Source organism: Barbatula barbatula (assembly GCF_947034865.1).
Source record: "Barbatula barbatula genome assembly, chromosome: 15".
In the NCBI taxonomy this organism is placed as follows: Eukaryota; Metazoa; Chordata; class Actinopteri; order Cypriniformes; family Nemacheilidae; genus Barbatula; species Barbatula barbatula.
This window is the reverse complement of record NC_136778.1, coordinates 6,438,556-6,451,927: the sequence shown is the minus strand read 5'-3', so window position 1 is coordinate 6,451,927 and position 13,372 is coordinate 6,438,556. Positions and strand designations below refer to the sequence as shown.

Sequence of the window (13,372 nt, the reverse complement as noted above, 5' to 3'; positions counted from 1 at the left end):
CCACGCCCACAGTTGTGAAACGTGAGCGCGTTGAGAGACTCCGTCAGTCGCGCTGTGAATCTTCTTCACCTGAAATAAACGGGGTCAGTATGGGTTCAGCGTCCAGTTTACTGGATGAAAACAGAGCCAACTACTTAAAAGGTAAGTGTGAAAAACAACGTTTTAAGTTTGACGTTATGTGACGTGGAAAGAGCAGCAATTGCCAATTTTTGGTCAACGATTAAATGTACATTATTGAACCTCAATCATTCACTAGAAAGCGTCTTTTTTACTTGTGTAACATATAAAAAGGGAGCTATAAGGCAGAAAAATAAGATTTTGTTAAAATTTGTTTTGTTTGATTTTCCTAAAATAAATTTAGGATAATTTCTATTTAGTGTTGTTACGTCACAGACTGGTTGCGATGTGAATTTGGACTTGTATATGACGCACGTACGGCCCCGGGATGAATTCTACTATCATGATAGTTAGTCGGGTCTCAGTTGTTACTTTAACTGCAAAGCTGAAAAGTGAGAGCGAGAAACCGGTTTGTTTTCTTATTCTGGCCATTGTACTATACGGGTGGAGCTGTTCGTGTGTCGTGGACTAATTTTCTCTGTACTACACCTTGTGGTTATATACCTCATAATTTACTCCGTCTATTCATGCAGATCTTATTCGGATGCGTAATTGTGTTTGTCAGACTGTGTATTTACTGGCTGTACTGTCCCAGTTATCTAAATATGTGGAACCCTGCAACGTATTTCTCAAGACCAACTAACCCTAAATTCGTCTGAAATTTCAACAAAATGCAAATGTATGTGAATTGGGTTTAGTGTTAAAGTGGAGAAAGCTGTTCTATGGGAACACAAATGGCCTAATTTCACTTGGAAAAGCATTTTTTAAGGTGGAAAGAGAGTGTGTGGTCTCTCTCTCTCTCACACACATGTACAGATGTTGACAGACGCTCCCTGGTCACCATTGTAGGCTACTGATGATGTTTGTGTTTTGATATGAGATATGATCGTACGAAACTGGCTCTTACGTGGCAAAAACTCAAGAATTTGAGACGTCTCAAACCGCAGTTCCTTCTAAAACAATGAATTTCACTCTTGTGTACATACAAAATAATACAGCAAAGCATATTTCAAAGCATGAGGGCAAATGGGGACTTCATTACTTTCAATTGAATTAGTCATTAAATAATGCCTTTGTAATACTGTTTGGTATACTTTATACGGTTGTCTCATCTTTCATAATGTAAGGAACTCCAAACGAAAAAATACTTTGCGCGAGAGGAGTTTTAGAAAGTATGAACACCCTATAAAAGTGGAGATTCTGGTGTGGGTGTGAAATCAGAAAGTTAAATCTTGTCCGGGTAACAACTCTACACACTACATTAGTGCCACAAAATGTTTATGTAAAGAAAAAACTAATATTACTAAACTACAGTGTGTTAAACATTTGATGTAGATGCAGTAGTGGCCAGAAGTGATGTCTGGGGGGGGGGCGTGTTTGCCTTTAAAGAGATATCTAGATATTAATATAACATTTCCTAAGACTTAAAAGGCAAAAAGTAGACAACTGCTTTTATATATAAAAACATTCACTGCAGAAAACAAGGTAACCGTTAGTTCTCTTTTTAACCCCCTGAAAATCACGTACCAAGCATACTTTACACTAGTTAAAGATTATTTAAGCTTCAAACGTTTCCGGTATATCTTTATTCAACAAACTAATTAAAGATGTTCTTCCCGAGCAACCCAGAAAAATGTTCTTAATAGCCACGAGTCTGACAGGTCTCAAGACAGAAATCATCCAGACAGCAGTCTGATTCATGCAAAATGCTTTTGTTCCTATAATTTACACTCATAAATACTAAATCTTAATAAATAATAAATATTAATCTTTTTGCCAAGCCTTTAGTTGCCACTACAATCAGAACAACACAACTCACATAGAACCAAAGTTTTCGATAAAAATATGCAATAAGAATCAGTTGCTACAAATTGAAGATACTTATTTTATGTTATTATGCAAATTCATTCAATGAATTCATTAAACTAAGCCAGAATGCTGTATATTGACCTATCAGTATTGATATCTCAACGTTTCTGTTTATAACAAGGCTAAAATATTTAATATACCAATAGAATTAATAGCGAGTACTAATAGTAATATCTAACATTGTCTGGAGTAACTAGACTTCATACATAATGGAAGTTGTGGTTGTGTTATGTCTCCGCTTGTCAACAATTGTATATAATATAAAAACAGGCACAAAGCATCAGATCAATTGTTATATCAAATATGTTCATCACAGTATTGTTTGGCTAATTTTGTTTACGAAGCAAAAGTAACCACAGTGTTCCTAAAAGATTCCTTGAAGTTGCTGCCATTTAAACAATGCCATGAAATCCCTCTTCACTCGCATTTGGACCGTGCTTGTTTTGTAGCAAATGGTACTCTGGATCATCAGTTTCCTCTCTTTTCCTGCTACATTAAAAGATGATAGCCTGGAATACATAGCTTTTCTAACCTCTTATTGTCTTATAATAATGTATTTACTTTTGTGTTGCAGGGCATGTGGATGCAAGATTTAATGAGTTCTCGACGATTTATAAGAAACAATATTTTCTAGCCTTCCTGTCCCAGGTTCAGGATGAACTTCAGCATCACAAAGAGCAACACACACAGCTCCTCAAACAAAAGGTAAAAAAGTGAATTACAGACATGATAGATATTTGTAATCATCTGTATCATTCAGTCAGTCATCATGTATGATGTTGTCATTATGTTTACTTTCCCAGAATCCTTTAGAGTCGGGAAGAGTCCTGTATGAAGAGAATGTAATGTTCTTTGAGGATGGCAAAAGGTGGAAACACAGATTTATGGTGATGCGAGCCAATTACATCTTGGAGTGTCATAAGAGCTACAAGGTATGAACTGAACGATCTAGAAATAAACATTTGCAGAATGAAGTATCACCAACCAGTATTCATTGCTGTCTCTCGTGGGCAGGCATTCATCAAAGGTTATCCTCCGCTGCTCAGGGTCGTGCCTACAGGGGGCACTGTATTCACTTCAGAACAGAAATATATGGAGATTCTGGACCAGTGTTGCTCCTTCACTAGTAAGTAGCAGTAAATGCAAATCTTCTTTTTAAATGGAAAAAGAATGTCCTAACGTGTCCAATCGTACATATTTTTAGGCTACGAAACAAACGTTAATATCTGTATACTTGTGTTTTTAATTACAGATGTCAAGGGAGATTTTGTGCCTCTTGAGGAAAGCATGCCAGGACAGTGGCCAGTTTATCTCAGACTTCCGTACCGTATGGATCACTATTTCTGTCTCTACAAAGAAGACCAGCAAAAGGAATTCATCTCCATTTTATCGGATTGCATTCGCCACCAGAACCAAGGTACGTATCAACTCCACGTATGAAACCACAAAGCCTTATGATCAATTAAACACTGTCCTGCTTCCAAACGTTACAAAAAAAAACTCAAATATGATCATATTTAATATTTTAAATGAATCCCAAGTCACATACTTCTGAATTATTTGGCACCTTTTGTAGCTTAAATGTTTAAGTGTTTTCACACTGAAAAAATCCCAGAAAGTGTGCTACGAAGAAATTGTGGAATGTTGGACACTGTATATGCAACCAGGTGAAAATAAAACCTTTAGTTGTTCTATTCTGCCCAATATGCATATAGAACATGTGTTTTTGTGTTCCCTTTCCTGCCTCACATAAGAATAATTGAAAGTGTTGAAGATATGATTGTCACATTAGCTTTCTCCTTTCCTATTTCCCGGTTCAGTTGAAGTATTGTATGCTATTAAATATATTTATTATTTATAATATATTTAACAGACTTTCTCAAGAAGAATACGTGCGAGGTTAAGACCTTTCTCAAAGCTCTTCAGTTCTACAGGCAGAAGAAGGGCCAGTATGAATCATGGGATATGCTCATAGGCAGTGATGTACGGGTAGGTACCCTGAAATCATCTGTGCTGATAAATTCCCAGGTGGATGTGCAAGAACCGTGTTCTGACAATAATCAATAAAAATGTGATAAATTTTTTCTCAGTAAGGCATGGAATGTTCTAGATGTTGAAATGATAACTTTTTTGCCATAACAAAGAGTTATGTCATTGTATGTGACATTTGTGACCTTGGTTGAAAAGTAGAAAAACTTTTTTGATACGCTTTAAATTGGTCTTTCTTTAGTTTTTCTTTTTTTATGGACATGTCACAATTTTTATTAGATTTTCATACGTCATTGGATCACTATAGCCTTCTGGAATCTAAGAAATGTGCACAAAGTTTCACTCTGTAGTTTCACCATGTAGTAGTTTCATCATCTATAATGATAAATGAAATATAAATACACAAACACATACAGTATAAAATACATGTAGGCAGTCATCCAAAGCGACTTGCAACATGAGTGAAACAATAAAGCGATAAGTCTTAAGAGGAAATAATATGAGAAGTGTCAACAATTATTATAGGCAAAAATAACTTATCTTTGTATGTATGTATGTATGTATGTATGTATGTATGCATGTATGTAGCTCACAGACTGGTTTTGCCTAGTTTAATCTATCATGGGACGTAAGTATTGTTGCCATGTGACATAATGTACATAATGACATAATGTAAATACACAAGTGTTCTTTTATTCAATGAGTGTTTGAGAATTGAGTTTACATAAACTGTGCTGAGTGGGGTTTAACATCGCAGTGTTTGTCTTCAGTGTTTACTCGATCTATCGATGCACGCATGTTTCTGAATCTGTGAACGTGTGTGTTGTTTCGTTTCATATAGGTGCTTGCTAATCTGTTCATGGGGGACCTTATGCCCTATCTGGAGACAGAATTACTGCCGTTTCTGAAGACCAGGAACAGGAGGAGAATCTGGTTTATGGTGCGTTTCTTTCTTGAACTCTGATTTCTGTGTTGCACGAGAAAGCTGAGAGTAAATCCCTAACATACTGAAAAGCCTGTCTACAAGATAAGATGCTGTTGAAGTACCAGCTTTATCAACTGTGTTCCATGCAGATTTTACATCTAGATTGCTTCTCCGAGCATGGTAGGGATTGTACAGATTGTATAGCTTTGGGTTTTACCAGAACCTTGTCCTTGATACTTTATCCTGGGGTGTGTGAGCCTGATGTAAGCCCAGAGGGATGTCCCACACCCAAATAGCCCCAGGCCAGGGAGGCCAGAAAAGTCCCTTCGGTTTTCAGACGCATACCAGAAACGTGTCAGATCTCAGACAAATTCCCCAATGATAATAAAACACTTACTTTACAGAACACTTGTTTTGAATTACTCTTTGTATGACAGACAATGGAAGCTGCTTATTTTCGAATGAATAAACATCTAATGGAGAGGCTGAACACATTGAAGGAGGAATGCAAAGACATGGTGAAAGAGAAGGAGGTTTTCATGCGCTCCGACATGGATCAGATCATCAGCTCCAGAGCTTTTCTAGAGGGAAAGCTCAAAGGTACTTTATCAGATGAGTTATGGTTTTACTTATAGGGTCTAGTAAATATTGTAGGGGTTTAGCAGGGTCACCACATGTGTGAATATAAGTCAAAATCTATATTGTTTTGTTTAGCAATGGTTGCTGAGCCAGCAACAAAATACTGTGCAGAGCACGTGCAGCCGTACCTGCCAGCCGTCTTGGAGGAAGTGATGGTGCCCATCAGTGTGAGCTTCACAGAGGCCCGGCAGCTGAGTGAAGGCAAGATGCAACAACTGTGTGAGGACTTCCAGGACCGTGATCAGCGTGAGGAACTCCAACAGGTAGTAAACAAAGTCCATATGGCTTATACAGCCACTGTATAAGCCAAGAGACCACTGCAAAATTTCATTAGACATCAGCATTTTTAGATGTATTGTGGCCATTCCAGTCCTGTGTCTGTTGAATTTCAACAAAATCAAACCTCAGGAGTGACATAATGTCATCCAACCGCATGAAAACTGTGATTAAAAATCGAGGTGATACAAAATATGTATGGGGCAATTCTCACTATTATGTAGTTGTTATTAACATGCATATTATTGGCATATTGGATGTTTATTAGTACTTAGAAAGCACATATTCTGCATGACCATATTCTACATCCCTTACCTTACTACCTTACAAACTATTAATAAGCAACAAATGAAGAATTTATTGAGGGAAAGTCATAATTAATGGTTTGTTAATAGCGGGAATATATATACTGTATACTGAAGTATGACCAAAATATTTTTGAATTTTTCTTAAATATATACAAATATTACTGTTGTCCTGTTTAAAAGGGAATATGCACCTGTTTTCTTTGCAGTATCTTTTGGTTATTTTGACTCATTTCTTGAGTTTTCTGCAAATAAATGCAAATAGAAACAATATTTTTATGTAAATATTGTAAGTTGTTCACAGAATGATACAAAAACTGTCATTTTACCTAATCACATACCAAAAAAGTCAATTTTAAAATCTGAAAAAGGTCTTTTAATTTGCTGTACATGCACTTTTTTCCATGTCTTCTGAGGACAAAGTGGTGCATCATGTGTAAAACAGACTGCTATTTAAGTCATTATTCACAGAAAAACCTCTGTTCCACTGCTGCTCATATACATTTTCCCCACATTTCCCTGTAAACAATTTTCAATATATGTGTAGCATTTCTGTGCAATCCCTTTATACGTTTAAGTACGATCTGCTTTTATGATGTTAGCCTTTGGGATGGGGCTTCATTTTTGCATGTTTTTCTAATAATCACGTTTTGGTGCATTTCACATTGTACAAATTGTGGCAAAATGTTAAATTCTATCTCATTTGTAAGACACTTTGGATAAACTGTCTGCTTAATGTATACTGTAAATGTAAATGTAACTGTAAATGAATTAATTTAGTTAGCCCCTTTGTAAAATAGAAATGAGAACAGACCTGCATAGTAACAACCTTGAGTACATATGATATCAAATAATTTTTACTTTCGTTTCGCTGTCTCTGTTGCTGCAGGCTCTGTTTAAAATGAGTATGGCTAATTTACAGAGCTGTTATGAGAAAGTAAGTGAACTGTCAGATCACATCCAAGAACTACAGCAATCCTTCAACTACCCTGTCAAGGGTCTGCAGAACAGCACAGAGATAGACATAAAACAGGTACCGACAGTTTCTTAAGGTTAAATATAAAATTTTTAAATGTCATATTTAAAATTTCCAAACGTATAGATTCTAGACTGAAAGGTGTTTGTGAATGTTTTAGTTGATGGAGAATGTCGAGTACACCTACGAACTGCTTCTGAGAAAGGCCCTGGAGGACACATCCATCAACTTCGGGATGGCCATTCAAAAGGCTTCAAGCAGGGTTCTGAAGGCAAGCACATAACTTAAAAGGATAGTTCACCCAAAAAATACAAATTCTTACTCACCCTCAAGTCTAAATGTGTATGAATGTCTTTGTTCTGATGAAGACAGACATACATTTGGACGAATGCTTGTAACCAAACAGTTCTTGGCCACCATTGATAGTAGGAAAAATGACAATGGCATTCAAAAGGGCCCCAGAACTATTTGATTTCCTACATTCTTCAAAATATCTTCTTTAGTGATCATCATAACAAAGAAATGTAAATAGCAATTTTCCTACTATGGTTGGCTACAAGCATTCTTTCAAATATCTTTCTCTGTATTCATTTACATTTAAACAGATTTGGAATAACTTGTGGTGAGTAAAAGAAGACAGAACATTTTTGGGTGAACTTTAACTTCTATTGTAACTATACTAATAAACACAATACCAGTTTTATTTACTTTATGTTCATCCGACAGCAATTTGACTATGACAGTAGCACAGTGCGAAAGAAGATCTTTCGAGATGCACTGATCAGTATCACTCTACCCAGCATCAAGAAACATTTGGCACCATCCTTCAAAGAGGTATAGTATAGTTTCTGACATTGCATAATAATAGACAACATGATGAGCATGTACAAGGTATACATGGTGCATAATCTCTTTTTTTATTTTTACATCTAGGAGCTACCAAAATTTGAGCAACACATATTTGCTGATTATTCAAACTTCATCAATGTGGAAAACGTGTATGAGGACGTTCTCCAACAGATACTGGAAAAGGAAGTCCTCTTGGGTAAGTCAGTGATCATGGCAAGACTTTTGTTTTACAAAGATGACATTGGGGTTAGGTACAATACAGCAGTGGTTCTCAAACCAGTGGATCCAGGGGCCACAGATTTGTGGCATTTTATGAAATATAGAGAATTTTCAGGCATTTTATGGTATCAAACATCAGAAAAACAACCAATCAAACATTTACCAAAAGAATTGATGTTTCAGAATTGTTTAACTGAATATGTGGCCCTGGATCACAAAACCAGTCTTAAGTAGCACAAGAATTTATTTTGTAAAAAATGCTAAATGTAAAAATACATTGGATGGGTCAAAATAATACATTTTTATTTTATCCCAAAAATCATTAGGATATTAAGTAAAGATCATGTTCCGTTAAGATATTTTGTTAAATTCCTATTCTAAATATATATATATATATATATAGAAATTTGGGGGGGCAAAAAGCCACTGCAAAACAGTATAAAACATTGTTAAATATTGTTGCCATATGAGCATTAAAGTTATTTCCTTGACTTTAAATACGCATATATGAATATAGTAATTTCCCCTAAAATATATAAAAAATGTGATATTAAAACATAAAATGTGATGTGTCCAAATACTTTTATAAAATATGATCAGACATTCCAAAAATACAATTAACGAAAATACAATTCTTAAATCTTCTTTGCTTTTCAGTGGTCAATGAGGCCGCCAGCAAAAAGAAATACAACCTGCTGACAGAGAGCAGATACAATTTCAGTCTCTCCAGCCTGTCTTCCACTCCTCCCAACAGCCCAGGATGCTTAAAGAGCTCCTCAAATCCCAGCACAGCCCTGCCGCCCTCCCCGTTACTGAGCCATGGCCTGAAAGCGAGTCGAACATTCACCAGTGAACTGGAGCAGGAGATGAAGGGGGTCGGTCAGTCCTCCCTAAAGTCCGAAGACGCTCAGCCTAATACAACACTGAGTCAAGATCTGCCAAAATTTGCACCTGTGACTGTCAAAGCTGATGTGGGACAGAATAAGACACTTTTGGACGAGTGTGTTGATGTTGTGTTTGTTACTGCTGATGAGAAGACAACTAAACAGACAGCGACCTCTACGAACACTTCAGCTGAGACCAGACCAAAGCTTATAACGGATGCTTCGGTCAGTTCTGGTCCCATCGGAAAGGTAACCGAAGCCCTACAACGTGCTGCTACTTCCAGATCAACAGAAGCTAATGTACACCCAGCAGTTATCAGCCCTGTTCATGTGACCTCAAGCTCTGGAGGTGAGGCTGAGCTCACAGCGCCCCCTGCTGGAGAGAAGGACAACATCTGGCCAATTGCGGTTTGTTTACCTATTGAAAATGCAGCTGGTAATAAAATTGAGGATGCTGATGACATCATTAAAAAATTATCAGGCAGTCAACAAATCATCAGTCCTGAAAGATCATCATCAGAACCCGTCGAGGAAGCCACACCCCTGGACTGTGTGCAAGAGATCCGTGACCTGGTAGTGGAAGTCACTGAAATAGAGATCCCTCAGTCCTCTAAAGATAATGAAGAAAACATTCCAAAAATGTTGTCCAAAGATCACGAGGAAAACGTTGAGACGTTTGTGTCTGTGGTTTAAGTTTCCAATTCTGGGTTTGAAATGTCTGACAGTGGTTAGTATCCATCATTTTTTTTCATGCAAGCAAACAGGTCAATTGGAAATTTTAAACAGGGTTTTATGACAAAAGAAGTGATTTATACTCAGTTTTTGATGTATAGAAGCAGTTTAAAAGTTTCACTACTGAGGATTTATAATCTTATGAAGGTTATAATATAATTTGATGTAAGCTGTTGTTTTAAATATGTACAAATGAATATGCCATCATATAATTAATAATAAGTTAATTGTATAATAATGTTAAAAAGGTTTATATGACAGCATTTTAATATGTGAAATCTATATTTGTTAAAGAATCATGTTTGTAAATGTTTCCTATTTGTGAAACTAATAATAGAAAAGGAACATTGTCAACATTTTGGGAAGGCAATGAACCATTCACAATATAAGCGAATGGTGTACTGTATATCTGATAAAGTCATTTACCCATAAATCACAGCTACATCACAATCGGCTAAGAATCTGTAAGGCTTCGCTGGGTTTTGTGACACATTACAATGAGGTGCTGCAATGCATGTGTTGTCATGAATCTCATTTTGAATGAGACACATACATTTGTTGTGTCACCTTTATGTCAGGTGTATTACATGCGATGACAATCTCTATTTGTAGTTAACATGAACACCCTGTAAAGGTATTGAAGTTATTTGGGGAGTTTCTAAGAATATGCATGGGATGCTTGGCATTTCTTCAAGTGTAAACAAGATGGACATTTGAATTTATGGCATGTTGACATTCTGCCAATCATTAAAAAAACACTTTACAGTATATTGAGTATGTGGTTAGGCTCTTATATTCCAAAAAACACAAGAAAGGTGTTTGCACATCAATATTTGTATTTCATATTGCACCACAATAAATAAAAAAGCATTTCATATAAAACAGTAGTTGAGACATCAATGAAATGTCATAAATACTTAAAAACACACATGAAAAGAGATCAGTGTAATTCTTTGAAAAGAACACTTGAGTTTGGCTACATTACAAAATGCAGGTGTACTTGTTATCTGTGTACCACATTAAGCAGAGACCCCCTCACTACAGCAACAAAGGCCACATCGTAAAATTACATGCAACGTTGTTTTGCACATGGGCTGTACAATAGTGAATAATGAAGTTATTAGCGCTTTAAAGATACCAGTTGTGTCTGAAATGTGTATGAATTCATACCTGTCTACATTGTGTCCACAAGAGGGTGTAGCTACCATTAAATGTATCCTTATGGTCAACTGCTTTATGTAAACATCAGCAAAACATTCAAAACTGGACCAACTATTAAATGATATGTGAAAATGGAATGCTTAAAGTTGCACTTAGTTACACAATATTTTATTCCCACAACCTTATGATTATACTACTCGACTAACTCATTCTATGCCACTGAAACATCAAGCAACAATTGCACATTAATGTGTAAAAAAGGCCTGCAAAAGCAACATGATGCCATGAGAAACCACAGCACTGTTTCTTCAGTGTTCATAAGCAATGCACAATATATTAAACTACACACTGAAACTACATGACCTGCTACAAAGAGACAGCTGGCTGTAGAATAATTGAGAACATTCAGCTTAACACATCCAAAATGAGAATCATTTGAAAGTGTAAAGAAATACTAAACATGAGCAAAATGTATTGTTGCTTCTATTTGAAATGACAGAGAGACCTAAATAACATAATTTTAGATCCATTTACTTGTAGTTTGTAATTTTCTTCATTATAATAGGCTGTAGGACGCAGGGCTTTTACCGCGATGCAGTGTAACCGTAATAAAACTGCTCATCCGGCCGGAAACCATAAGCAGTTGTAGGACGAGCTGGAGTCACTCCTGTCTGTCCATACGCCTCTGTCAAAGAACTAGAGAGAAACAGAAACAGGTGTCAGACAGTATAGCCTGTGACACTGGGAGTCAATATAATGATTATCATCGATTCATCGCTATAGTAACACGAATCAGATTAGTTTGTGATTCTTAGGCTGGTGATTTGTGTGGAACTATGAAACTATGATTATCAGAAGCACTAGATGGCGCTATGGTCCTACATCCTTCATAGCACAATATGAATTGATTTCTCTTCAAAATCTCAGTATACTTCACTAATAGTTGCAAACGGAAAGAGAAACTCTTCTGAAGAAACGTAAGAATAAAGTTAAAAGTGTAAAAGCGTACAAATCTTATTTGTCATGCCCTGAGAGTAAACAGGAAAAAATCTTTATGGAGGTTGTCATAATTCATCATAACTCATGCATGAAATGGTTAAACCCCTGAATCAGGACTCTTAAGGATTTTTAAAGCCAACAAACAAACGCGAAAATAGAAAATTGTACATTAAATAAAAAAAACTAAATTACACTATTTTCAGATATATTTCCCCTCCGTATCATACTGTAAATGTTAACTACAAAATAAAAAACGTACAGTAGCTTCAATGCACAAACTCTTTCTATTTTGTTTTGTTTTTGAGTTTTGATAATATTCTGTCACATCTTCACCCAAAGACCAGTTGTTTCATAATTTCTGACACTTTAAAGATCCACAAAATGACATGTGCACCTCCTCTTAATGCTTTTAATAAGTTCGGCTATTTCAGCTGCACCCATTACTAACAGGTGTATAAAATCAAGCACACATCCATGCAGTCTCCTTACACAAACATTTTCATTTTCATGAATGAGGCCTTTTCCTGTTCCAGCATTACAAAACCCCTGTGCACAAAACAAGGTCCGTTGAGAAATGATTTACAGAGCCGGGTGTGGAGAACTTAAAAAAAATAGACCTGAACCCTGCCGAACACTTTTGGGATGAAATGGAACATCAAGCCCAAGCCAGGCCCTCTCACTTAAATCCACACAGACATGTTCAAACAACTTAGAGAAGTGAGGCTGCCAGTGCAGTGATGACCATTTTTAATGTATCCAAAACTTATATGATACTTTATGTACTTCTATTGATATACAGTATAATAAATAACCACAAACCCACATAATTCCATAATCATTACTCCAGCCAAAAGACCAACATAACCATCTCACATCAGATTGGGCAAGTGTGATCTGTGTCTAAATAAACACCACCCACCCGTCTGCAAGACTCTGGTCTGGCCTCTTAAAATATGAGTTGTTTGCTTTGCCCCTACCAGCTCCCATAATGCTATGTTGTTTTTCGACCAAATCACTTCCAGCGATCAATTACGCGCGTTACCTCTTCTCTCCCAGCACAGTCTCCAGGCAGGAAGTGTGTCTTTATTCTCTAAGGAACCCTAGTGCTGTCTGAGGAAATTTCAGACTTTGTTTGTCAAGGCTTGAGAAGGAGAGGCTGGATGCCAAAAAAAGAGTCTTTAAGACACTGAAACACAAAACCAAGAGGATAAGTTCAAAGATGGGGGCTGATGGGAAGGATAGAGTGATGAGATATGGGTCAGATGCTGTCTCAAGGTCGAATAGGTCATTTGACAGCTCTGTGCAGATAAAAACACCCCAAAGGGTCTTAGATGTGTGCGTTTTACAATTATGTAGTGAACAATTCAGTGAGACTGGACACAGGCTGACTAAAAATTCCAGTGTCTCCAGTCTGGCCCCTGATAGTTAACAC

General features: G+C 36.6%; 2 protein-coding genes across 3 annotated transcripts in view; one reads left to right on the top strand and one right to left on the bottom strand.

Moving 5' to 3' along the window:
• The first annotated feature begins 8 nt into the window (after positions 1 to 8).
• Positions 9 to 11,069, top strand: niban1a (niban apoptosis regulator 1a). Of its 2 annotated transcripts, none has more exons than XM_079474612.1 (14): positions 9 to 141; positions 2,561 to 2,691; positions 2,790 to 2,918; positions 3,001 to 3,112; positions 3,239 to 3,403; positions 3,860 to 3,975; positions 4,817 to 4,915; positions 5,338 to 5,500; positions 5,615 to 5,802; positions 7,010 to 7,153; positions 7,257 to 7,367; positions 7,823 to 7,930; positions 8,030 to 8,141; positions 8,822 to 11,069. In XM_079474612.1, the coding sequence occupies exons 1-14, from the start codon at positions 90 to 92 to the stop codon at positions 9,739 to 9,741; spliced, it is 2,550 nt and encodes an 849-aa protein (XP_079330738.1). In that variant the 5' UTR covers positions 9 to 89; the 3' UTR covers positions 9,742 to 11,069. The 2 variants fall into 2 exon arrangements, with proteins under 2 accessions (XP_079330738.1, XP_079330739.1); XM_079474613.1 differs by having other exon boundaries at positions 17 to 141; positions 7,043 to 7,153; positions 8,822 to 10,693.
• Positions 10,472 to 13,372, bottom strand: part of kifap3a (kinesin-associated protein 3a) — a 21,366-nt gene continuing 18,465 nt past the window's right edge. Inside the window, 1 exon segment of the mRNA XM_079474614.1 lies at positions 10,472 to 11,637. Within this exon segment, the coding sequence (XP_079330740.1) occupies positions 11,526 to 11,637 (112 nt within the window). The 3' untranslated portion in view covers positions 10,472 to 11,525.